Below are 23,329 nucleotides of genomic sequence, written 5' to 3' on the forward strand. Positions count from 1 at the left end.
TTCCAGTACACACACGCACTTGGTTCAGGTGTTAGATGCAATGGTTGACCGAGTCCGAGGTGGTTGCGGCGGCGAGGTCAGCAGTGCAGCCCCGGGCCACCTCCCCCCACACACAGCGCATAACATACATGATCGTGACGATACCTAACTAAACCTGCGCACATTGCGCCTCAGCCTTGTGGGCGACAGCCTCGTCTAGGCAACATACTGGAAGCTGACTAGACCAGGTTGAGCGAGAAACCGGGGCGCGCCGACGCTCATGCCTCACCAGCCATGAGCTCTTCCGCGAACAACTTGGAGAAGTGCTGCTCGGTCTCGAGGGCAATGTCGTAGCGGAACAGGCGGTCGTGCGTGTCCCTGGTGCGCGTGTTAGCAAGGGCCCAGCTGATAGAGGGGTCACGCACCTCGACCCGAGGCGGTCGATGACGACGCTGTCCTCGCCATCCGGGAGCGCCGCGCGTAACTCGGCGACCCACTTGTCGCGGTCGGCGCGCTTGAGGTGGAGGTGCTTCGAGTTCTCGTCGGCCGTGACCACGGCCCAGTCGGCGCGCGGCTTGCGGATCTTCTGGTAGACCTTGAGGGCGGCGTGAATCTGGTCCTTGGACTTGATGCGGCTGAGGATGATGCCGAGCGCGACGGCGTCCTCGATCGCCTGGGCCGCGCCCTGGGCCAGGTGCGGCAGTGTTGGGTGGCACGCGTCGCCAACGAGCGCGACGTGCCCGTCGACCCAGGTCGGCAGCGGCTTGTGCACGCGCAGCCGCCACTCGAGCACCTCGTACTGCGGGACGAGGGAGAGAAGCTTTTTCACGCGCGGGCAAAAGTCGTGGAACGTCTCGAGCATCGTCTCCTTGTCGCCCATGGCCGTCCACTCGTCGGCCTCGACAAAGTTGCCGTCGGGCTGCGACGTCGAGATGTTGAACAGGTCGCCGGCCTCGATCGGGTAGCCCTGGTGTAAGCGGTGTGACAGCTAGCCCACGCACCATGACGTGGCGCCGGTCTCCGATCCAGCGGTGCGACTGCGCCTCGGTGAAGAAGGGGAGCAGTTCTGGGTCGTTGGCCGCGAGCGACTTCCTCACCATGATGCGGTACGCCGCCTGGCCGGTGCTCTCGACTGGTCGTCAGCCTCGCCGACACACCCCCACCCACCCTCGTCCTTGATGCCCTGCTGCTCTAACAGCGCAGCGCGCGCCTTGGACTTGATGCCGTCGGCGCAGATGATGAGGTCGGCGTCGATCCATACCAGCTCGCCCTCGATCGGGTATCCGTCCTCGTCGAGGTCGACCTCGTCGTCGCGCACCAGCAGCCGTGTGTTCTCAAAGTCGTACTCTGAGATGACCTGGTCGAGGTGCAGCGTCACGCGGCCCGTGTCGAGCGCGCCGCGCACCAGCGACTTCTGCAGCGCGGACCGGTGCACCGTCTGGGCGTGAGCACTGCGGCACTGCGGCGGCGGCTTACGATGAACGGGTGCCCGTACTCCTGGCGCATGTACTCGGAGTAGTTTGTCGCGGTGAGCACCTCGTCCGTCTCGCAGTCTGCGGCCGGTCAGCACCACGTCGATCCAGCGCGCCAGTCGACCGAGGGGCACGGTCCGGCCTGCACGAGCTTCGGCTATGAGGCAAGCGGCGCGGCGGGGGACACCCGCTCGACCTCGGCTCTAGGCACTGCGAAGTCGCGAAGCGTGCGGCGGCACGGAGCGTCGGCGCGAGCGGCGTGAGGGCCACGAGCTGGGAAAAGCTTCTCCGCCGGCGGCAAGTGCGAAGCGAGCGAAATGTCGTGCTCGCTGGGTGTGCCACACCCACCCTGCCTCGTCGTCGCCGGCAAGATGGTCCAAGCCGCACCCGCCGCGACCTCCGCTCGCTGCTCTCGGAGAGGAGCCTTCTCCGCCGCGATCCAGACGCCCCCTGCTCACACCGCTGCGAGAGCAGGCTCTGGGCCACCCCCCCCCCCCCCCTCACTCACCATGCACATTAGCCACCTGGATCGCAACGCCCTCGGCCTTGCAAATGTCCATCACGCCCCAGCGCGTGAGGATGCGGCCGAGGTTTGGGGGGATGTTGATGCCGGCGCCCACCTCGTCGAGGTACGGCGCCTGCTCCCACACGTTGATGTTTGTGAATCCCTGGCGGGCGAGGGAGAGGGCGGTGCCCATTCCGCCCATGCTGCGTGGGTTAGCTGGGCCAGTCTTCGGTGCCGCCGAGTCGGCCGGCGCGTGCACCCCTCGCGACGACTTACCCCGCGCCCACGCTGCACTGTCAGCTCTGACCGCTCACGCTACCCACATGTGGATCCGAATGTCGTGGAGTGCCGGAGCGCGCATCGCGACTGTCATGCCTAGTGAGGGTTGTTGAAGGCTGGCGTGGGGTTAAATAGCGAGCGGTGGAGCGAGGTGACGTGGGACTCGCAGCAATGGGGCCGTGCTGAGAGCTGCTAATGGGGGCGAGCGGTAGATGGGTGGCAAGGAGCGCGTGAGAGGTGGTGGAGCGTGCAGAGAGGGAGTGGGGAGGAGCAAGAGTTTGAGCGAGTTGAAGAGGCGAGTGCACGCGCCGTCGGTGTCCCTCGCTCGCTGCTCCCCCCGTCCCCCCGCTCTCATGCCGCGCTCATGCCGCGCTCATGGGGCCGCAGTGGTCGCCCTTTGTCTGCTCGTCGGCATCGTTCGCGGCGTAAACGGGTGATATCGCGCGCCGCAAAGGGGGGGTGAGTCACCACCACATGTGCGGGCGTCAGGTGGCTTCATGGCGGGGGGTGAGGTAGGCCAGCGCTGCCGGAGTCATCATGTCAGCTCAGTTCATGCTATCCGAGGCGTCGAGGGCGCGTGGTGCAGTAGGCGTCGGCGTGTGGACAAGAGGACGGAGAGGAGACGATGCAGTCGACGGCCGAAGAGAGGTTTGTCTCGTCGCAGCCGTGGGGCTCCACGTGCCAATCTTCACTCAAACGCCGCTCGACCAGCCGAACGAGGTGCCGGATCTCTACTGCCCACCGCATACGCCGTACAGAGCTGCACGGCACGAGGCCAGAGCTCATGGCGGCGTCGGATCCCGCACAAAGCAGCCGACAACAACAAATCACAAAGTCCGTGTCGGCACATCGGCTCGGAGACGACCGGGCCCTCCCGCCCGCTCGGGCCGCCTCGCCCCCACGGCGGCTCCCACGGCTCGAGCCGCCGCGGCGCCGCACGGCTCCGTCGGCGCATGCATGGCGCCGAGGGCTGCTTCTCCTCGCCCCCGGCCTCGCCCTCGTCGTCTCGCCCCGGCCTGTAGTGCAGCCAGAGTGAAAGGTCACGTGATCTCTGGTCGTGGCGCTGCTCGAGCGCGGAGCGGCGCTGAGGCGGGCGGGTGGATCTCGATCGCTGGGATGCTGGCTCGAGGTCGAAAAATAGGGCCGCGGCCTTGCTGCTGGCGCCTTTGTGAGTCAGCAGAGGCGCCTCACCCGAGCCGTCGAGCGATCCCGCGCCGCAAGGGCTCGGCGAACGACGCCGGGTCACATGAGCTTCCATCGTTCATCCACCGCCCAAACGTACGCGTCGAGGAGTTGAGTAGTGGTGGATCCCGAGAAAGCGGCGAAATCGCGGTATCGGCGCGCTCGGCACCCCGGTTTATCGCAGCGGCCAGGTCGAGCAAGATGCCGAGCTCGCCGCCGCGCGCGGGGGGGTACGGCGAGCTGGCAGGCGGCGAGGAGGGCCGAGATGGGCGAGATAGGTGCTGCTCGGCGCGATCCAGCGCTGGCTCGGAAGTTCTTGATGCGTTTGTTGTCGTCGTGAGCAGAGTGTTCTACTCAAATGACGGCCACGCGGATGTGCCACTTCCGGTGCGGAGACCCCGCTCCGCGGGAAAAACAGGATAAACGAGGTGCCCACCGCATATCCCTGCCCTCGATCTCCTCATCTCCCTCGGTTGTGCACTTGTAGCCTGCTAGAAGGCCTCAGGAGCACCTCGGCGCCCTCGGGCCGTGATGGATCTGGCGCTGCGCAGGCTGGGGGCCCATAAAGCGAAGGGTCAGCCACGCCGGATCCACCCCTTCCGAGCCCTTCGGCCTTGCTTTTCCATCATCCGCTACGCGAGAGCGCTGCCGGCGTCGCCCACATCGCCCGGCATGGCCCCGGGACGCAGATGAGTGAGTGCTCCAGCTAATCTCGCCCCGAGGGCCCCGAGCTCGGCCCGTGGCCAGGCTCCGTCGGTGGGTTCCGCCCAGATCTCGGCGCGGCCGGCCGCTGCATCCCCTCACCGGGGCCGTCGAGTACCCCGTGGAGGTGGTGATCAAACCAACTCGTGCTGGTGTTCTGCATGTTCTGTGCTCTGATCGGGATACATAAGCTGACGGGCTGTTATCGTTATCGCCACAGAGCAGCAGCAGCGGCCTAGACTCGACTCGACAGACCTTCTCGACAGCACACACAGCCATGGGCCAGATCGAAGTAGCGACCGCGCGCACCGGCGCGACCATCACCGCGGCCTTGGCCGGGCGCGACGTAAAGTGGTACCGCGGAAACCAGCTCAAACTCTCCTTCATGCTGGTGTGTGGCGCCACCGAGCCCGCTGACGCCAGTTCCTCCTCGTGCTCTCGGCCGCGTCAAACGGCTACGACGGGTCCATGATGAACGGCCTGCAGGCCCTAACCACCTGGCAAGAGTACTTTGGCCACCCTGAGCGCAAGCCCAACCTCTTTGGCGTGTACAACGCGATCCAGAACATCGGCTCGATCCTCGGCCTCCCCTTCGCCCCCATCATCGCCGACCGCTATGGCCGCCGCGCGGGCGTCTTCGTGGGCTGCTGCATCCTCATCGTCGCGTCTATTCTGCAGGGGTCGGCGCAGAACGCCGGCATGTTCATCGCGTCGCGCGGCCTAATCGGCTTTGGGCTCTCCTTCTCCCTCCTCGCCTCGCCGATCCTCATCTCCGAGCTCGCCTACCCGACCTTCCGCGCGCCTTTCACCGCGCTCTTCAGCACCCAATGGTATCTAGGGGCTATATTCGCTGCCTGGACGACGTTTGGGACGTTCCGCATGCACACGAACTGGGGGTGGCGCATCCCGAGTCTCCTGCAGTGCGTCCCCTCGCTCATCCAGGTCGGGTTCATCTGGTTCCTCCCCGAGTCGCCACGCTGGAACATTGCCAACGGGCGCACCGACAGGGCCGTGGACTTTATCGCAAAGTACCACTGCGAGGGTGACCACCACGACCCGCTGATTGCGGCGGAGATCGACGAGATCAAGGGCGCGATCGAGGCCGACCGCGAGAACAAGACGACGACGTACCGCTCCCTCTTCTCGACCTCGGCCAACCGCCGCCGCATGAACCTGGTCATTGCGCTGGGCATCTTCTGCCAGTGGTCCGGCACCGGCCTCATCTCGTTCTACCTGACGCTCACGCTCAAGGGCATTGGAATCACCGAGCCAAAGTGGCAGACACTCATCAACGGCATCATGCAGGTCTACAACTTTGTCGTGGCCGTCGGCGGCGCCATGCTCATTGAGCGCGCCGGCCGCCGCCGCCTCTTCCTCATCTCGTGCGTCGGCATGTGCATCTCGTTCACGGCCTGGACCATCTGCTCGGCCACCTACACCCAGAGCTCGCACACGTGGGACCCGGCGTGCCTCGCCGCCAACGACGGTGACAAGAACTCGTGCCCGGCCCTCGATGCCAACAAGCACGCCGGGCGCGCCGTCATCGCCTTCATCTTCCTCGTCCAGTTCTTCTTCAACATTGCCATGAACCCGCTGTGCGGCGCCTACGCCGTCGAGATCCTCCCCTACGCGCTGAGGTCCAAGGGCATGATGGTCATGAACTTTACCATCTCGGCGGCGTCAATGTTCAACCAGTACATCAACCCGATCGCCATCCTCGTGAGTCGCCTTCGCTGGCACACGCTGACGCCCCAGGCCATCGAGTGGAAGTACTACATCGTCTTCTGCGTCTTCATCGCGTTCGAGGGCGTGTACATCTACCTGTACCTCATCGAGACCCGCGGCCCCAACGGCCCGCTCTCCCTCGAGGAGATTGCGGCGCTGTTCGAGGGCCCCAAGCGCTGGGGCTTCCAGAAGCTGCCGCACACCGAGAGCGAGCACGTCGAGGGGTCCATCTCGGACAAGGACAAGGGCGGCGCCGTCGAGTACGTCGAGGAGGGCTCGGTCGAGTCGCTCCGGCGTTAAGTGGGGCTGTGGGAAACGTGCTGCTGGGATAAATTTTCAGCTTCGGGAATGGAATTGAGATGAAATCAAAGTCGGCGACGGTGTCTGCGTGCATGCATTCATTTTGAAGCGACGAGATCTAGGCCGGCGGCGTGCAGCGGCAGCGGCGGCGAGATCGATCTCTGCCACCTACATTAGCGTCGGGTCCTCGGCGTGGCGCCACGCCACCCGGCCGGCAATCTCCCGTCATCCGTAGTGCATGGCCATGCCTCATGCCGTGTCCTCCGGCGTGCAACAAGCCGCCGAGCGCCGAGCCGCGAGCCGCAACTAGCGCATAGCTGACACGTGCGGATTGCATAGCGGGCTAGTGGTGCACCCCGAAACGCGGTGACGCCGGAAGGTAGGGGCAAGGCCTCCCGAGGCGTCCTCGCGCCGGGCGCCGCCGCCACCGCCGAGGCGTCGCGTCGCGTCGCGTCGACACCTTGGCCGAGGGCTGCGGCGCCCAGGCGATCAGCGAGTACCTCGCCCGCCCGGCGACTGGATGGATGATTGGATCTGGGCACACACAATCGACAATCGACGGGGCCGTGCTGGGCGGTGATAGTGACGAGACGATCGGGATGGGCGATATGCACCTGTGCAGATTGCTCGAGCTAAACGGCGTGCCTGTGGGGAGAGTGCAACGGACGGTGCTTTGTACCAAGGACATGCCCCCGCCAGTCGCGGCACGACGACGGCATGCCGCGGCTCGCTGCAGTCTCGGCATCGGCATTTCTCACCCCAGCATGCATCGCCCTGCCTGCGCGGCCCCGCGGCCTCGCGTCGCACCGGCGTCGGGTCTCTGTGCTTGTCTGTGCGGGCGGGCGCGGCGACGGAGACGCGGCGCTGCGCTGCGCGGCCTCGGGCGTCAGCCTGGGCGCAGCGCCCACGCCACGGCCGTGTGTGGCATTTTGCACTCATCTGGCGCCAAGATTGCAAGATTGCCTGGATGGACGGATGGCAGATCGATCTCTTTCTCGTCACTCGCGACCCCGACCGACGCAAACGTGCAGCCAGCAGCACGAGTCGCTCGTGCTCGTCGTGCTCCCCCGCCCGCCGTCCCCCTGCAGTATATAACCATCGACGCCTGCCTTTGCCCTCTCGTTGTCGACTCTCCTTCACCCTCCTTCACTCTCCTTCACTCGACCCTCACAAAACGACCACCCCCACCGACCCACAGTCACCATGCTCCCTCTCATTCTCCTCACCCTCGCCGCCATCCCCCTCGCGCTCGCCGAGAGCGTGTGGATCGCCTGCACCCAGGACCCGGCGTACAACATCCGCTCCACCAGGCCGACCTCGCTCGCTTGTGATGTGAGTCACTCAACCCCGTCCTTTGCCCACCGCTCACGCCCCAGTCCTACTGCCACACCTTCGACTACGTCTTCTGGGACCAGGGAAGCCTCGAGTGCCGCTGCTCCAACACGCCAGTGCCCATTCAGGACATGGTCGGCAGCACCAACCTCGGCGGGTCGTGCCCGGCTGGCAGGTTCAACGTGAGTGCGCGGGTGCAGCCGGTGGGGGGTGGGGCGAGCGGGTGATCACCAAGCCCACCCAGCGGAGGCGGCGAGGCTGGTCGGACAGGTGCACACACAGCTTGACGCGCACACATCCCGACGCCACACACTGACACACACCAGGTCCGCGCCATCCAGTCCCAGTACGGCACGTTCAAGCAGTGCCTGTCCAACGACAACGGCGTCGTCAACCCCATCGTCCTGCCCGACATCCCGACCGTCGCCGAGTGCTGGAACCAGTGCGCCATCCGCGGCCCGACGACGTACGCGAGCTACAAGGCGTCGGGTGGCCGCCTCGAATGCCAGTGCTTCAACTCGTTCACGGGCAACCCGACGACGTGCGGCGCCGGCAGCATCTACGTGTGGCAGTACGGCCCCAACGTCGTCGTGTCCGACCTCGCGCGCCGCCGCAGGAACCGCGCCGCCGCGGCGCAGGAGGCCCTCGCCCAGGCCGCACCCCACTGCCCCCTCGGCCTTGCGGCGTGTCGTGTCTCGGCCCTGCTCGACCCCCACGCCAGCTACGAGTGCATCAACCCGCTTGCCGAGCTCGAGTCGTGCGGCGGCTGCGTGCACGGCGGTGTGGGCGAGGACAGCCCGTACGCCAACGCGTCTGGCGTTGAGTGAGTCGGCACGGGTTGGCACCGTGCGCACACGCTCACTCCCACAGCTGCACCACCCTCCCCGGCACGTCGCGCACCGGCGTCATGTGCGACGCCGGCCGCTGCCGCGCGTGGCAGTGCGAGAGCGGCTACCGCGTCGTCGACGGCGTCTGCGTGGCCAAGTAAGCTCTGAGCCTGTCTGTTGTGTGACTGCAGGACATCGCCTAGACTGGACAATATCTGTGACTACCCCCCCCCCCTCCCCCCGCTCCCATCTATAATCCACCATAGAGACAATGAACCGATAGAGAGTTTGCGCTGGCCACGTCTCACATCCAAACAATCTACCAGGCCCACAGAGTCTAACAAGCCTATCCAGTGTCCATGTAGCTCGCTCGCTCACCCACAACACTAAGCCTGAGCACAGTAGTCGTACACGAGCTTGTACCCTGGCCGACACGCCGACGTCCTGCACACGCCGTTGCGGCACGACGCACCGGCAGGGTCGACGCCGAGGAGCATGGTGCAGCTGGCCGTCAGCGTGGTCTGCACGCGCGACAACCTACTCCTTGCCCATGACTTCGCGCTTCGTCCCGCGCGTCGTCCCGTTCTTGAGACCATACTCGCCAAACCGGCATCCTCCACACGACTCTAGACACGTCAGCCACGCCCCCCCACGCCTCCTCTACTCACCCAGCTCGCTCGTCGTGTCGAGACACTCGTACCCGTCGCTGCCCTCGGCGACGCGGCACGCAATCAGCCCCGAGGGGCAGTACGGGTTCATCTCGGCATCGAGCAGCGCCTGTTTCCGCCGCCTCTGTGCGCGTCTGCGCTCCGGCGCGCCCGATGGCTCGTCGGACTCGATCTCGACGACATACAGGTAGTTCTGGGTGAACGAGAACTTTGGCTCGGCGCCATAGTCTTCACACGCGACGGGCGTGCCCTCGACCGGGCCGAGCACGCAGTGGCACGAGCTCTCGAAGCCGGCCCGCTTCTCGGGCGCCCAGTACGCCCAGTACAGCACGTAGGCGTACCGGTCGACATAGTACGCTTCGGGGTAGTCGTACTTGAGTCTGGAGATGGACGTGGTGCACGCCGAGAGGCAGCCGGCGCGGTCCAGGCCGCTGGCCAGCCGGTTGCCATAGTGAGCCTGGCGCCCGCCGTTGAAGAAGCTGCCGTCGTAGGGCGGCGTCGGGCTCTGCGTCATCTCGCGGTAGCACCCGGCCCAGCGCCACTCGTACGTCGGGCCAGAGGAGGCATAGTTCTTCATGACGCCGACCTGGGGTCAGTAGTAGCCACAGGGGGCGACTCACGCGCGCCTGCCCGGGGGCACAGGACCCATCCGGGCTGTCGGCCGGGACGGTCAGAGTATAGTCTACGATGGGCTGGTTGCCGAGGAAACACTCGGACTGGGCCGTGCCGCTCGCCGAGATGTAGAAGCTGTAGCTGTACGCGACCGAGTTGAACACGCCGCTCAGGTAGTCCTGTGGTCGTCAGCGAGCGCGGAGGAGGCGGGTCCGCACATCACACTGGAGCTGCGAGAGGCCGTACGCCTTCGCGTAGTTGTTGTACGCGTGGACCGCGTTGGCCGGCGCGCACCCCGAAAAGATCCAGTAGTAGTCTGAGGGCGGCGGCGGCGTGATGGCGCCGAGGGCCGGCACCGCGGCAGCCAGCGCGACGAGGGCGAGCGCGAGCATGGTGTGGTGGGGGTGGTTGCGTCGCGGGGTGCACCCCCCTCTGGCATATATCCATCAGCTGCCACCGCAGGCCCGGCTGCCACCGCAGACCCGTGTAGGCAGGTGCAAACATGGCGACGCCAGACTCTGGCCTTCAGTGCGCGGGTCGCGACTGAATGGGTACTGCGGAAGGGGTGACAGGTGGGCAAGTTATCTCGTGGCGGGTGAGTTGGGCTGCAGCGTCGAGGCAACGCCTCGTCGATCCATTCAAGGCGACGTCTGGCTTGGCATTGGGTCGGCGGCGCGCATGGCTTGCGCCAGAAGCGGCAGACAGTCACTGCGCGTCGTCCGAGATGTTGTCCGAGACGTCGTCCGAGACCTGGCCGACCTGGCCGACCTGGCCGAGACAGGTGCTCGTGCGCGACGGCGCGCGACGTTATCAACAGCCGGTCCGAGTGGCATGCAGCGGCGCCGGCGTCGGCATGTACGACGACGCGCCGGTGACCGGCATGCATACCTCGCTGATCATCACGCCGAGCCCACCATGCCCGCTTCGAGCAGTCCATGCATGCCCCTTTATGCAGCCGCCCAAAGGCTTGGCAGCGCGGAAGGTTCGGGGCTGAATGGCCATGTCCTGGGAGGGTGGCTGGCCGGCGCGGCGGGTGTGGAGTCTACTTATCGGAGGTTAATATTGGGCAGGGGGGGAAGGGGGCGCGCGTCCTGAACCGCTGACGCCAGGACGCGTCGACCGAGTCTGGCCGTCGCGTCCTGCTGGGGGCCGACAGCGAGCCGGCCCCGCTCGCTGCGCAGGAGATGCCGGACAAACCAGGCGACCAACAGCGCCGACACCCTGCAGTTCATGCCCCGCAAGCTCCCAATGCAGCGCTGTCCCACAACCACCAGCCAGCAACGCTTCTTTCAAGCAGACGGGACGGGCATAAATTCAAGGTATCCAGAGCCAAGCGCCACAACGTGGTCGCCCCTGGCTCGGCCAGACCGAAGCGACGGCGCCGGCGTGGCGACAACTCTTGACGACCGACACGCCGCCGGCTGAGACAGCATTCAGCCGCGCGCATAGCTGGGTCGGGTCCGAAGAGGTCGCGGTGCACCCGCGGCGGCGGGTGATGGAGTTGCACGCTATGCTTTGACGCGGGGTCGTTGGGCCCGAAGGCCTCGGCGTCGGCTGTTGATTAAGGCACCTCCGGGGGGGGGGGCTCCGGCCGGGTTCAGTGCACGCGTCGCTGGCCGCTGTCGACAATGCAAGGCTACATTGTGCACAACCACACGCCGGCCGGCATGTCCGAGGCAAACTGTCCCATCTTGTACACCTGCCAACCAGGATTACCAGCGGATATCAGCCTGGTGACACCGCTCCGTACACATGGCCGTGTTGCCCCCCGCCACCAGGGACACACCGCCGCGCCGCGCCGCGATTGAGCGTGCCGTGGCGAGAGGGGCCGCCGTGCCACCCCGCCACGGCGCCACCAACGTGGCCGCCCCAGCGCACCCTCTCAAGCCGCGACACACCGTCCGGCGCGGCACGCCAAGCCCTCCGCCTCTGCCGCGCAGCTGCCGTCAGCCCGACTCCGGAGGCCACTCACTCGACGCCGAGGCGCGACGCCCAGTCACCGCGGCCGCGGAACTCACCGAACGCGCAGCCGCCGCAGTTGGCCAGCGCCGACGCAGTGTCGACACACTCGTACCCGTACCCGTCCTCAGCGGAGAGGCGGCACGGCACCCCGCCGTCGGGGCAGTACGTGTCGTCGGCGTTGACCACCGCCGTCTTGCCCTTTGACTTCGGGGCGGCGCGGAAGCCCGAGAACGCGGCGCTGAACCCGATCTGGCGTGAGCCCTGCTCATAGGCGGACGTACCCTCGCCTGGTGGGCGGCACAGTCGGCCCCGTCGCCCCAGTCGACGGTCGCCTTCATCGACTTGCGCGCGAAGCACTGCGACTGGGCGTCGGCCTGTGGAGGGACGAAGACGGAGTACGGGTACGTCTCGGCGTCGGGCGCGGCGGCGAGGTAGGCCTGGCGTCAGCGAGAGCGGGAGGGCGGCTCACGTCGCACTCGATGAGCGTCAGGTTTGCGGCCGAGGCATAGTCGTGCCCCTCGGGGAGGGCGGCGGGGTCGACGCACCCGGCAAAGAGGTAGTGGTACCGCGCGGCGCGGGCGACGGCAAGCGTGGCGAGGAGCAGCGGTATTCTGAGCTTCATGTTGGGGCTGGGGGTTCCGTTGCCTGCGCTCCGCTCCGCTGCGTTTATCTATGATCCACTGCTGCGGCAGATGCTTCTGGCGCCGCAGCACCAGCTCGCTCGCCCCATCGGCCCCATCGAAGCATGACTCAGGCAGCGAGTGATGCCACGGTGCCTCGCTCTTGGGGAGAGTTTGAGACCGTGCCTGCGGCTTATCCCTATCTACGCTCGTTGATGCATGTCACGGTAATCGCGAGCGGGGGGCGCGCCGATGCGTGTAGGGTGGTAGCGCCACGCGCCGAGCTGGGGTGAGACCTGGCGCCGCCGACTCAGGATTCCTCGGAGGTCGGCCCTCATCCCGGTGAATGGCGAGGCCAGCCTGCCGGACTGGTTCGTACCAGTCGCGACTGTCTTTTGGGTCGTTGCACTACCGTACAGCTAAAGCGGCAAGCAGTGCGCTCACGCCGCTCCCTCCAGCTCCATCCTTGCTCTGCCCCGAGTCTGCAGCGAACTCGTCGCCCGGGGCAAACGAGAACACGCGCACCGCGCAAGGGTGGTACCAGTGGTCCCACTGGTCGCCCTGCACGTCGTTCCACTCGGGCTTCCACTGCAGCTCTGGCGGGGAGCCCTCCGTCGCGGCGCGGTACTCTGCCTCGATGCCCGGCGCGAGCGACACCGTCTCGTCGAGCCCGCCAGGGCCGAGCATGAAGCGCGTGTTGAACGAGCCGCCCTTTGTAAAGTCGCGCGTGGCGCCGGTCACGGCGTGCGCGTGCAGCGTGAACGGCTCGCGGGCTGGCAGCGGCGGGATCTCGCGGAGGTCGAAGAAGAAGGTCTCGGCCGACGTTGCGTACGCCAGCTTGTTGCCGTACGCCGCGATGGCGAACTCGGGGTCGTCGAGGCAGAACTCGACGAGGTGGGGCATGAGCGCCTTGATTCTGTCCTCCGGGGCGGCGTCGGCGGCGGCGCGCAGCACGCCAGCGTAGCCCGGCACAATGAAGACCTTCTTCTCGGCCGCGAAGACGAGGTTGCGGCCAGCGATGGCGAGGCTAGTGTCAGCGGTGCAGCAGCGGCCACCCACGTCTCAGGCTTGAGCGCGAACCCGTCGTGCTCCACAAACTGGTGGTTGACGGTCAGGTCGGCGTACTCGTCGTCGCCGGGGAGGCGGGCCTCGAACGCGACACGCCGGACCTCGCTCGCGCTGTTCGGCACCGTCTCATCCCGGCGCGGCACTGTGCGGCTGGGCGCCTCGCGCAGGCGCGCGGCGACGGCGTCGAGGCTCAGGTCGAACGCCGGCCCGCCGTCGCGCCATGTGTCGCTGTTGATGTGCAGGACGAGCTCGGGGGTCACGCCGCGCTTGAACACCTTGAGGTTGGTCGAGTTCGCGGCGAATATGTACTCGTTGTCGAGGAGCACGCGCTGGGGTCAGCAAGGGTGCCGCGGGAGGAACTCACGACTACTGGCGTGTCCAGGTACCCGATCTCGTCGCCCGTCAGCCCGTGCGGGAACATGGTGGTGGCCTGGGCGAGCGACAGCGCGGCGGGGGCGCCCTTGGCGATGGCGATAGGCCTGACCATGACATCCCGCTGGTCAGCGTACGCCGTGACTATGCCGGTAGCGCCGTCGTCGTCGTAGTCGACGTGCAGGGCGAACAGCTTGTCCATGGACGGGTGCATCTCCATGTCGTTGTTGTCGTTTGTCCCGGGCTCGCGGTACAGCATCGAGTCAACGTGGAGGTGGTACGGGAACGAGGCGAGGTACCTGTACCCGTCGATCGACTCGGACGCACTCGGCCACAGGTGGACGTCGCCGTCGAGGTCGTCGAGGACGGTGAAGCGCTCATAGTCGCGGTCCGACACCCAGAGCTGCGCACTCTGTATCGCCAACAGCTCGTCGAGGCCCATCCACTCGATGCCCTCGTCGTCCATCTCAACCCGGCAGAGGACTGCGCCAAGCCCCACGGCGCTCGCGGTCCCATGATGCGCGAGGAACGGCATCGATCTGGTGTATCCCCCCGGCGGTGTGCTCGTAGCTGGCCGGAGCAGGCTGTCGACCTCGAGCTGGGAGTAGACCCACTCCGTGTCGTTCACGTTGCTGCTGTTCGGACCCTTGCCGAGGACGATGGCGCCGGTGACGGGGTCGACGCGGCACACGCTCAGGTTGTCGACCGGCAGGACGTGGGGGATCCAGCGGACGTGCACCTCGCCGCGGGCGTACGCGCCGTCGAGGCGGTCGTCGGCGTCGAGGCGCTGCACTGCGGCGTCAGTGCGCGGCGCGGGGGGTACCCACGCAGCGTCTTGCCGGGGGAGCGGAGATGCAGCTGTGTCTCGCGCGGGTCGAGGTCGGCCTCGAGGACGCGGCGCTTCAGGACCGGGGCGAAGAATGCGCGCCAGGTGCGCGAGACCCGCGTCGCGTGGTGCAGCGACGTAAAGTCCATGAACTTGCGGCCGAGGTCATGGTTGATGTGGTCGGGCAGGCGCTCGAAGGGGAGCGAGGCGGGCTCCTGCATTGTGAGTACAGTGAGACAGAGTTCCGTGTCGTGGATCGAAAGAGTGGGGAGGGGCGGGCCGGTGCCGGCAATGTTTACGGGCGAACGCCAAGCGCGAGGTTCGCGTCGTTGTCGTCGTCGCCGCCGTCGTTCACGTCGACGGCAATGACGTCCGTAGGTGCTCGATGGCAGAGCCGCAAGCGCACGGCATGGTCCTGCGCTATCTCCTGCAAGTCAGTCACCGGGATTCTCCATCTGGAGGCAGGCAGGCGGCCGCTCACCAAGTATCTTCGCGCCTCGTGCAGCGGGCGACCAGCCGGGTCATCCTGCGGGCACCCACTGAAGGCGGCCTGTAATCGGTTTCCCCAACACGACCCCGACTCCTTCAAGCCCAGACCAGGCATCAGCAAGGACGAGCCGATCATGACGAGGTGTGCGAGCAGAGGAGACCAGCCTCCAGACGCCGCTGTGGCGCTCCGTGGCGTCCTGGCAACAATAGAGCAATGTCAGGAGATCTGAGACAGTCAATACATCATGAAGCACAAGCACGAGGACGGTCAGCCCATGGTCAGCAGGTGCAGTGAGTTGATCAGGAAGAGATACAGGGGGCCCGAGTGATCAAGGCGATCCCAACATGTCATCGACGTCTCGTCGCTGCCCAACACACCCTCCATGACGGCCCAAGCACCAATACTCCCGACCTCGACCTCGCGGGGCAGCGCGCGCTTCTCCTCGCGCCTGTCCCTCGCCGGCAGCAGGCTCGCGCGGCGGCCTCTGCGCGTGGCGCTAGTCTCGGCGGTCGCGGCCCTCGTCGTGCTGTACAACCTGGGCACGCTGGCGACGCTGCGCCGGGACACGGGGCACCTCCTCCGGCCGCTGTGGGACACCCCCGAGCCGGGGTTCACCGTCGTCCCGCACTGGCCACGGCTCGGCGACGACAAGGCCTGGTGCGCGCGCCATGGGTGGAGCCTGCGCAGGGCCAAGCCCGTCGTCGTGGACGCCGTCCCGCTCGCCGCTGAGCTCGACATGCTCGAGATCAGGTGGCGCGAGTACGCGCCCTTCGTGGACGTGCTGCTCGTCGTCGAGGCCAACGCGACGTTTGCGGGGACGCCCAAGCCGCTGTACTTTGCCCTTCAGAGGGAGCGGTTCGAGGCGCTCGCGCGGGACGCCGGCGCGAAGCTGGTCTACCGCGCGCTGACGGATTTCGAGCGCGACGTCCCCCCGGGCTCGGCTGCCAACGAGGAGCGGCAGCGGGAAGCGATATCACAGCTCATCGCCGAAGAGCGGGCCTCCGGCGCGATCCCCCCCGGCGCGCTCATCATCCAGTCCGATGTCGACGAGGTCGTCTCGCGCGACACGCTGCGCCTCCTGACGACGTGCGGCGGGCTACCCCCGCAGCTGCACCTCGGGCTAGACAACTACCTGTACAGCTACGACCAGCCGCTCCGCGACGGCGGGGACTGGCGCGCGCGCGTGGCGACCGTGCCGGCCGGCGGCGAGAGCATGGGGTATCACCACGGGCGGGGCGGCGAGCACCTGCTCCCCGGGGCGGGGTGGCACTGCTCCTTCTGCCTCCCGACGCTGGAGGACATGCGACAGAAGATGGCGGGGTACTCGCACACCGATCGGCTGACGAGCGCGCGCCTTCTGGGTGAGAAGCGGCTCCGCAGGCGCGTGTGCGAGGGCCGCGATCCCTTCGGCATGTGGGCGGTGGGTACGCGGAAAGGGCGCGGCTGACGACCAGGAGGCGTTCACCTTCCGCGAGGTGTTGGCGCACAGCGGGCCGACGAGGAGGCGACATGAGTTTCTGCATGTGCCGGCTGCAGTTGTGGAGGAGCCCGAGCGGTTCGGATACCTCCTCGACAAGGGGTGTGAGCGGCCGAACAAGTGAGCGCGGCGCCGGGTGAGCGCAGCGAGCGAGGCGGGCAGGCGGGGGAGTGGCGAGGACAGGTCCGTACTGGGTCGCAGAGCCCGCAGTATCGCTCCGAGAGTCGTTGCGCGCGGAGAGAGGCCGCTCGTGCAGCTACGCGACTGTCCACGCGCTGCGCGCCGGAGCGGTCGCTGGCCCGCTCAGAGCAGCTGGCTATCTCGATGCCTGCGGCTTGACCCCCCTCCCCGGGCCACGCTTGAGCGCACCCACCGGCCCCTCCTAGCCCATATGCGCACTGCCCTACCATGTACAATGCATGTATTTCTGTCCCACCCCGCAGCATGACCTCGCCGCCCGCGGGCATTGGCCGGATTGGCCCGCCGTCGGCCCGGCCCGACGACCCGGGACAATGACGAAATTGGCCTCGGGCTCGACTCGCGCCGCACCCATCCTCTCCATCTCTCCATCTCTCTCCCCACCATGACAGCAGCCTACACGCCCTACGCGATCCAGCACATCAACCTCTCCGTGCCCGCGGGCACGCTGCACCTCGCCGAAGAGTTCTACGGCGGCGTGATCGGCTTCCCGAGCGACCCCGTCCCGAGCCTGCAGCGCGACTCGCTGCGATGGTGCGTGGCCGCCTCTGCCCCGCTGACTCTAGGTTCCGCGTCGGCGCCGGCCCTCAGCAGGTGTGTTCTCCCCCACGCGGCGCTGACACCAGATCCACATCTCGTTCGACGCCCCGACCCGCCCCGACACCCGCGCGCACCCGTGCTTCTCGCTGCCCTCGCCCGAGGCGCTCAACGCGCTGCAGACGCGCATTTGGGAGCATAGGGCCAAGGGTGGCCCCGCGGCCGCCCTCGACGCCGACCGGCCGGGCCAGGAGAACTCGGGGTCCAAGGTGGGTTTGGGGGCGGGTCGGGCTGAGGCTGACGATAGGGCGTCGAGTACCCCACGCGCTTTTTTGCGCGCGACTACGCGGGCAACAGGCTCGAGTTTAACGTGCACCCGCAGGCTTGATGCATGTGTGCTGGGGGTGTGGGTGGACAGGGAGGGGTGGGCGGGGCGGGGTGGTGTCTGGCCGGCGCTGGGCGACGCTGCTGGACGACTGACTAATCACCACCCCCGCAGTCGTGCTGGCGCCAGTCACGGCCGTCTACAGCGCATGACTGATGGGGCATGGCTGAGAGGGGTAGCACTCCGCCTGCAGCAGAGGCGAGATGCTGGTGCCGATGGGGCGGGGGACACTCGGCCCCAGCGACGACGAGACACGGATGCTTGCCGGTGCGTGGCGCGCCACTGCCAACTGGGTCTGCCGGGCTGTAATGAACGTGGGGCTGGTTGCAACAGATGCACAAGGCGCTGTCACCCCGCTCCAGAGCCAGTCGCTCCAGACTCTGCCCGGGACAGACGCTGTCCGGGACAGACGCTGTCCGGCAGGACAGACGCTGCCGCCCTCGCCGACGCTACCTCCCCCGCGCCCCATCCCAGCCGTGAGGCCGTCCCCGCCAGCCCACAAATCCATAACCCCCTACGGCAGCTCCACCTCGAAAGTGATATCCCTCCCGTCCTTGCGATCATGCGGCTCGCTCAGGTCGATCTCGTACCACCCCCTGCCGGTGATCCCGCGCAGCTCGCCCCCAGACGTCTCGGGCAGGATCTCAAAGTGCGCCTTGATGATGGGCGGCGCGACCTCGCCGCCGAGGCTGGCGCTGAAGTGGCCCTTCTTGCCGAGGACGGTGCCTTGGAAGTAGTAGACCCCGTTGGCGTGGTTTGCCTCGAGGTTGTCGGTGTGGGATGCGCTGGGGAGTCAGCTCGCCTTGTCTCCAGCCTGGCGCTCGTCGGACGACGCACGCAATGAACGCCGCCGTGCTCTCCCCCTCGGCCTCCTTGCCCACGATCTGCCGGGACGAGTTGTAGAACAGGATCTGGCCGTCCGGCTTCTCGCCGTTCACCTTGAGCGGCGTGGGCGGCGACGGGCGCCCGATGAACTTGACCGTGACTGGGATGTGAGTGGGCGGGGGGCAGGGCGGGGGTGGGGGACGCTCACAAGTAGTGGGGGCCATTGTGCTGGTGTCGTCTGGCTGTCTGTCGACTGGCGATGCACAAGCCATGCCAGCAGTTAAGTACCTCCCGGCGTCGACCGACCGTCGACATCGAGCCGGCCGCACGCGCAATGACGTGATGCCACCCACCCCCGCCGCGGGCATCAAGTCGCCGCAAGTCGCCGCAGATATCCACGCGTGCCGCTCGATCAGTCGTCGGCCACTAGCGGCGGCCTCCATCTGCGGCCTGCTGACTGACGCACGACGCTGCGAGTCAGCATGCATGCTCTCCCCTTCCCTTCCGTCGACTGCCGCCTGCCTGCTGCGCTCGCCCGGCCACGCGTGGCGGCTCTGCTCGGCGTGCCACCCGACCCACAATCCTGCCCCACGCAAAAGTTGGCCAAGTGAACCTTACTCGTTTCACGCGGTGGAGCAGGCAGGGGTGCATGCCGCGCGTGGTATATAACCCGCAGCGCAGCGGGCAGCATGCACCCCCATCTCCCACAAGCAAGCACGCACCATGGCCCCCGTCTCGTGTAAGCTTGCTCCGGTGCCGGTGGCCCGATGGCCCGCACACGGCTCGCTCGCAGCTCGCTCACGCCCGCCCAGTCACAGCCAAGTCGTTCTGCCGCGGCGGCGCGCCGACGCCCCTGTCAGTCAACGGGCAGAAGCCCGCCGGCGCCGGCGTCCTCTTCTACGACTTTTCGCGCCGGCTCGAGGGCGAGGCGCAGGGCGAGGCGACGGCCGCCTTCGTCGCGGCCAGCCACGCGTCCAACCCCGCGAGCAATACCGCCGCTGGCATCCTCTATTTCGAGGGCACGCTGCTCGGCAAGAAGGGCTGGTTCAGCGCCACGCTGACGGGCGTGCTCGACTTCCCGCGCATCGAGTCCAAGTTTGAGATCATCGAGGCGGCCACTGGGTACGTGCGACGGGTTGGACGAGGCTGACGCCGCAGGGGCGAGCTCGCGGGCCTCAAGGGCAGCGGGTACTACATTATCGGCGAGATGGACCCCGACGGAGACGACGAGGGCAACGACCTGCACTTTGACGTCGAGCTCCCTTAGAATACCACTGTACATGTACATTTGCTTCCTACAACGATGCAGTAGACCACTGCCTAGAGCTTGGCGCGCGGCTTCGGCGCCGGCGGGTCGCGCTCAAAGCTGATCTTGTCGTCCCACTGGCTCACCGCCTTCCAGTCGGGCACGTCCTTGCCGTCGAACCCAAACGTGCCGCGCGTGCGCACAAAGCGGCGCGCGCACTCGACCGCCGTGGGGTCGTTGTCATTCTCGGCGTCGGCGATCAGCAGCGCCGCGCACACGACGTCGCCGATCTCGGCCACCACCTCGCGGCCGTATGCCAGCAGCTCGTCAATGCTCCGCGACTGGGCGTTGTACACGAAGATGCTCCACGCCTTGGTAATGGCCGCCTTCTCTGCCGACAGGTCGACGCTCGACTTGGCACCGTACGGGTCGGTCGAGTTGCTGCTGAGCGTCGCCTTGAGCCACGCATCCACCGCCCCGATCGACTGCGCCCCAAGCTTGCCCTTGACCACCTTGACCGTGTCGGTGGCCATGACGTCGGTCGTCCCCTCCCAGATGGAGAGCACGTTGGCGTCGCGGAACAGACGCGCCACGTTCATCTCGGGGTTCTCCTGGTTCTCCATGTAGCCGACGCCGCCGAGCGACTCCATGCACTCCTGCAGGCCGGCGATGCCGTTCTTGGCCGTGCGCGCCTTGGAGACGGGCGTGATGAGGCGCATGAGCGCCGCGACCTGGTCGTGGTCGGTCGGGATGATGGCGGCCGTCGGCGAGTCGGGGTTCTCAACCTTGCCGACCAGGGCAGCGACAAAGACGGCGAGGAGCGTGTCGGCGCGGTACGTGAGCGTCACGCCAGCAATCGTCTTGGTGTAGCGCGGCAGCGTGCGCAGCTTATCCGGGAGGCCCTTGAGCGCCAGGCTGGGCATGACGCGGACGCGGCCAAAGCTGCGCGCGATGGCGAGGCCACGGCCAAAGAAACCAGTCGACGAGCCTATGCCGTTAGCACAAGCCATCACCTCTTGCACCCACCCGCATTGTACAACCTTGTCACGTTGAGCAGTGTCCCGATGTTGGCGACGCCGCGGCCCTCGGTGCCGACGAGCCACGCGCGCATGCCCCTGACCTCGATCTCGGCCGTGGGCACGGCCTTTGTGCCCAGCTTGTTCTTGAGCCTCTGGATGCGGATGCCGTTCATGGCGACGGCGCCCTCGGGGTCAAGCTTGCGCGTCGGGGCAAAGAAGCACCCGAGGCCCTTTTCCGTCTGCGCGAGGAGCAGCACGCACCCGCAGTCGGTCGCAGACGAGAACCACTTGAAGCCGTCGATGCGCCACGGTCCGAGCGGGTTGCCGTCGATGTCCGTCTCGCCGTTGTCGCCCTCGTACGTCGCGACCGTTTCCGTACCGGCGACGTCGGAGCCTCCGGGGCGCTCCGTCATCCACTGGCCCGACGTCCACGCGATGGCCGGGTCGATCGACAGCAGGCGCTCGACGGCGCGCGTAAACACCTTGCGCTTGATGCTGCGGTTATCCTCCTTGTCGTCGTACGCGCGCGAGCCGGGCGAGATGCGCTGCAGTTCGCGGAGCAGCACGTTGGCCGCGCCGTCCTGCATCGCCGAAGGGCAGGTGACGACGGCCGACGACGGTCCCCACTGGTGCAGCTTGAGGAATTGGACGACGCGGGCCGACGCGCCGAGCGCCGAGTCGTAGCCCGTCGCGACGATGCCGTTGCGGATGCCAATGTCCTGCAGCTCCTTCCATCCTGGCGAGGTCACGAGCGCGTCGGGGATCGGGTGGCCAAACGACGAGAAGCCGGTGCCCTTGATGTAGGGCAGGTCATGCTCTGCGTTGGCGACGAGCGCGAGTGTCTTTGGGTCGATGACGAGGTCGCAGAGGGCGTGCAGCGAGGGGTAGACCTGTTGATAGACCTTTTCGGGCAGGAAGAGCTTTGCGCTGCGGTCGAGGATCGGGTCGTCTTCGAGGCCGTTGTAGAGCTTTGGGTGCTGCTGGAAGTAGCCCGAGGTTGATGTCGCGCCTACGAGCTTTGGCATGATGTGGGCGTGTTTTGCGTGATGATAGAGTCGAGGGAGAGAGAGCGAGAGCGAGAGAGATTAAGAGTACGAGTGAGAAGTGGACGGATTGATGTCAGTTGACCTGGTCAAATCTCGGTTATCGATTACCGCCCAGTGGCGCGTGGCATTACGTCCATCACGATTACAAGAGTCGCACAGCAGCGAGCAGCAGGCTCATGCATCAACAGGCTTCCACAGGGATGGGTGGGTTATGCATGGTGCACCTGGCGGCAACAGGCGGCTCGGGTTACACATGCATGCTCGCTCCACCCAGCCCACGTCACAGAGTGGGTGATGCAGGTCGCCGCACTTCGGCGTTCGGGCTCGCCGCTTACCGGCAGGCAAGGGGAGTGGCACAACAGACCGCCGTCGACGCCCGCACGATTCCTCCTCACGCCTCGGTGCGCCTCACCGAGCGCCTGGTTCCGGTTCCCAGAGATCGCAGCCGATGGCTCCGAGTCGAGGCAGTAGGGTCGTGCTCGCTGATGCAGGCGGGGTGGCTTCGGAGTCGCGTTGAATGGGCCGTACCTCGTCCTACACACGATGCTCTCCTCGCCACTTACCCGTTAAGCTCTGGGCCGGAAACACTGTTGAAACAGCTTCCGAACGGAGCCAGGGCCAGAGGCGATTGCGCAGGCGTAGAGGGCGAAATCAGAGTCGGACGTCAGGTAAGAGGGAGGCGAGGATCTCGAGGCGCTGGAATCTGAATGGGCCCGGTGGCGTCGGCGCCGGCCCACTGCCATGCCGGGGCTGCGGGACACGACACCAAGACGGTGTCATGCGTTGCTTGCAGCTCGGCGCTCGCTGCCCGTCCACACAGTCGGCGGTATCGATAAGCGCGCGTGCCGCCTCGGCCCAGGGCCGAGGTCGAGCCCGGCGGCCCCCGTGCCGCGGCGTAGACATGCCTCTGAAGCCGCCGCAGCACGCCGATCGCTTGGCCCCTAAGACAAGTTGGCCGCGACCCCCAACCGACCCCCGACCTACCTCCCCCACCCGCGGGCGCGGCGTGCGCCTCGCAGCGTCGCGGCGCCCAAGATGTGCCGTCTGTGGTCCCAGCAAACCTTAGTGACGCCACGCGGGCTGGCCGAGGGCTTGGCTTGACACTGAGCGTGAGTGGAGTGAGTGGGAGGTACACCGGGGCACAGTCGCTTGCTCGCTACGTTCAGAGCAGTTTTCGTCGTGAAAATAGAAACGAGGGGAGGAGGAGAGGAGGAGCGATGCACATGATGCAAATGCAGGACGAGGGAGGGGGAGGTGGGGAATGCTGGAGGTGGCTACACGTGACGTCAGAACGCCTCGGGCTGCCCTTAGTGGTTCAAACTGCCGTCGTTGCCTCCCCTCGCTCGTCGTTTGCCTCCCTCTGGCCTGGCTCCGTACGGCTCCTCGGCCGTCCCCTGACCTGGCTAATATTGAACCGTCCGAGTTGAGGCCGGGGAGCAGAGGGAGTGGCCCAGGAGTCAGGAGCCGCCAGGAGCCAGGAGACGGCGGCGGCCGTTGGAGAGGCGTACGCCATGGATCACAAGCTTCTAGTCGAGGTTGTGCTTTGTATGGTGACTGGCGGTGCATGTCATGCTCTGGCAGCCGCTGCTGCTACTTGCAAACACTGCAGCCTGCTACGTTCCAACATACCTCGACCATCTGCGAATGCTCCCTCTCTTGTGATATCCACCCCCAC

General features: G+C 66.7%; 11 protein-coding genes across 11 annotated transcripts; 5 read left to right on the forward strand and 6 right to left on the reverse strand.

Annotated features, from left to right (window-relative positions):
- Positions 1 to 257: 257 nt before the first annotated feature.
- Positions 258 to 2,281, reverse strand: Q8F55_009269 (uncharacterized protein; the record flags this gene model as incomplete). The annotated part of the gene is made up of 7 exons (XM_069357637.1): positions 258 to 357; positions 405 to 946; positions 981 to 1,111; positions 1,147 to 1,417; positions 1,456 to 1,532; positions 1,960 to 2,159; positions 2,271 to 2,281. 7 exons carry the CDS (start codon positions 2,279 to 2,281, stop codon positions 258 to 260), a joined length of 1,332 nt encoding a protein of 443 aa, XP_069205574.1.
- Positions 2,282 to 4,396: 2,115 nt separating this feature from the next.
- On the forward strand, positions 4,397 to 6,144 carry Q8F55_009270 (uncharacterized protein; the record flags this gene model as incomplete). Its single annotated transcript, XM_069357638.1, has 3 exons — positions 4,397 to 4,510; positions 4,543 to 5,838; positions 5,875 to 6,144. The coding sequence occupies 3 exons, from the start codon at positions 4,397 to 4,399 to the stop codon at positions 6,142 to 6,144; spliced, it is 1,680 nt and encodes a 559-aa protein (XP_069205575.1).
- Positions 6,145 to 7,347: 1,203 nt separating this feature from the next.
- Positions 7,348 to 8,464, forward strand: Q8F55_009271 (uncharacterized protein; the record flags this gene model as incomplete). Its single annotated transcript, XM_069357639.1, has 4 exons — positions 7,348 to 7,476; positions 7,521 to 7,658; positions 7,803 to 8,299; positions 8,347 to 8,464. The coding sequence occupies 4 exons, from the start codon at positions 7,348 to 7,350 to the stop codon at positions 8,462 to 8,464; spliced, it is 882 nt and encodes a 293-aa protein (XP_069205576.1).
- Positions 8,465 to 8,840: 376 nt separating this feature from the next.
- Positions 8,841 to 9,975, reverse strand: Q8F55_009272 (uncharacterized protein; the record flags this gene model as incomplete). Its single annotated transcript, XM_069357640.1, has 4 exons — positions 8,841 to 8,929; positions 8,972 to 9,557; positions 9,592 to 9,762; positions 9,802 to 9,975. The coding sequence occupies 4 exons, from the start codon at positions 9,973 to 9,975 to the stop codon at positions 8,841 to 8,843; spliced, it is 1,020 nt and encodes a 339-aa protein (XP_069205577.1).
- Positions 9,976 to 11,308: 1,333 nt separating this feature from the next.
- Q8F55_009273 (uncharacterized protein) lies at positions 11,309 to 12,167 on the reverse strand (the record flags this gene model as incomplete). Its single annotated transcript, XM_069357641.1, has 4 exons — positions 11,309 to 11,523; positions 11,602 to 11,794; positions 11,827 to 11,982; positions 12,015 to 12,167. The coding sequence occupies 4 exons, from the start codon at positions 12,165 to 12,167 to the stop codon at positions 11,309 to 11,311; spliced, it is 717 nt and encodes a 238-aa protein (XP_069205578.1).
- Positions 12,168 to 12,573: 406 nt separating this feature from the next.
- Q8F55_009274 (uncharacterized protein) lies at positions 12,574 to 14,652 on the reverse strand (the record flags this gene model as incomplete). The annotated part of the gene is made up of 4 exons (XM_069357642.1): positions 12,574 to 13,192; positions 13,225 to 13,562; positions 13,598 to 14,397; positions 14,433 to 14,652. The coding sequence occupies 4 exons, from the start codon at positions 14,650 to 14,652 to the stop codon at positions 12,574 to 12,576; spliced, it is 1,977 nt and encodes a 658-aa protein (XP_069205579.1).
- Positions 14,653 to 15,303: 651 nt separating this feature from the next.
- On the forward strand, positions 15,304 to 16,522 carry Q8F55_009275 (uncharacterized protein; the record flags this gene model as incomplete). Its single annotated transcript, XM_069357643.1, has 2 exons — positions 15,304 to 16,341; positions 16,376 to 16,522. The coding sequence occupies 2 exons, from the start codon at positions 15,304 to 15,306 to the stop codon at positions 16,520 to 16,522; spliced, it is 1,185 nt and encodes a 394-aa protein (XP_069205580.1).
- A 459-nt stretch (positions 16,523 to 16,981) lies between these two features.
- Positions 16,982 to 17,521, forward strand: Q8F55_009276 (uncharacterized protein; the record flags this gene model as incomplete). Its single annotated transcript, XM_069357644.1, has 4 exons — positions 16,982 to 17,130; positions 17,163 to 17,190; positions 17,223 to 17,402; positions 17,441 to 17,521. The coding sequence occupies 4 exons, from the start codon at positions 16,982 to 16,984 to the stop codon at positions 17,519 to 17,521; spliced, it is 438 nt and encodes a 145-aa protein (XP_069205581.1).
- Positions 17,522 to 18,032: 511 nt separating this feature from the next.
- Q8F55_009277 (uncharacterized protein) lies at positions 18,033 to 18,567 on the reverse strand (the record flags this gene model as incomplete). Its single annotated transcript, XM_069357645.1, has 3 exons — positions 18,033 to 18,303; positions 18,356 to 18,503; positions 18,552 to 18,567. The coding sequence occupies 3 exons, from the start codon at positions 18,565 to 18,567 to the stop codon at positions 18,033 to 18,035; spliced, it is 435 nt and encodes a 144-aa protein (XP_069205582.1).
- A 499-nt stretch (positions 18,568 to 19,066) lies between these two features.
- On the forward strand, positions 19,067 to 19,610 carry Q8F55_009278 (uncharacterized protein; the record flags this gene model as incomplete). The annotated part of the gene is made up of 3 exons (XM_069357646.1): positions 19,067 to 19,082; positions 19,156 to 19,465; positions 19,502 to 19,610. 3 exons carry the CDS (start codon positions 19,067 to 19,069, stop codon positions 19,608 to 19,610), a joined length of 435 nt encoding a protein of 144 aa, XP_069205583.1.
- A 53-nt stretch (positions 19,611 to 19,663) lies between these two features.
- Q8F55_009279 (uncharacterized protein) lies at positions 19,664 to 21,633 on the reverse strand (the record flags this gene model as incomplete). Its single annotated transcript, XM_069357647.1, has 2 exons — positions 19,664 to 20,577; positions 20,616 to 21,633. The coding sequence occupies 2 exons, from the start codon at positions 21,631 to 21,633 to the stop codon at positions 19,664 to 19,666; spliced, it is 1,932 nt and encodes a 643-aa protein (XP_069205584.1).
- Between the last annotated feature and the right edge of the window lie 1,696 nt (positions 21,634 to 23,329).

Source organism: Vanrija albida (assembly GCF_041260175.1).
Source record: "Vanrija albida strain AlHP1 chromosome Unknown contig_7, whole genome shotgun sequence".
In the NCBI taxonomy this organism is placed as follows: Eukaryota; Fungi; Basidiomycota; class Tremellomycetes; order Trichosporonales; family Trichosporonaceae; genus Vanrija; species Vanrija albida.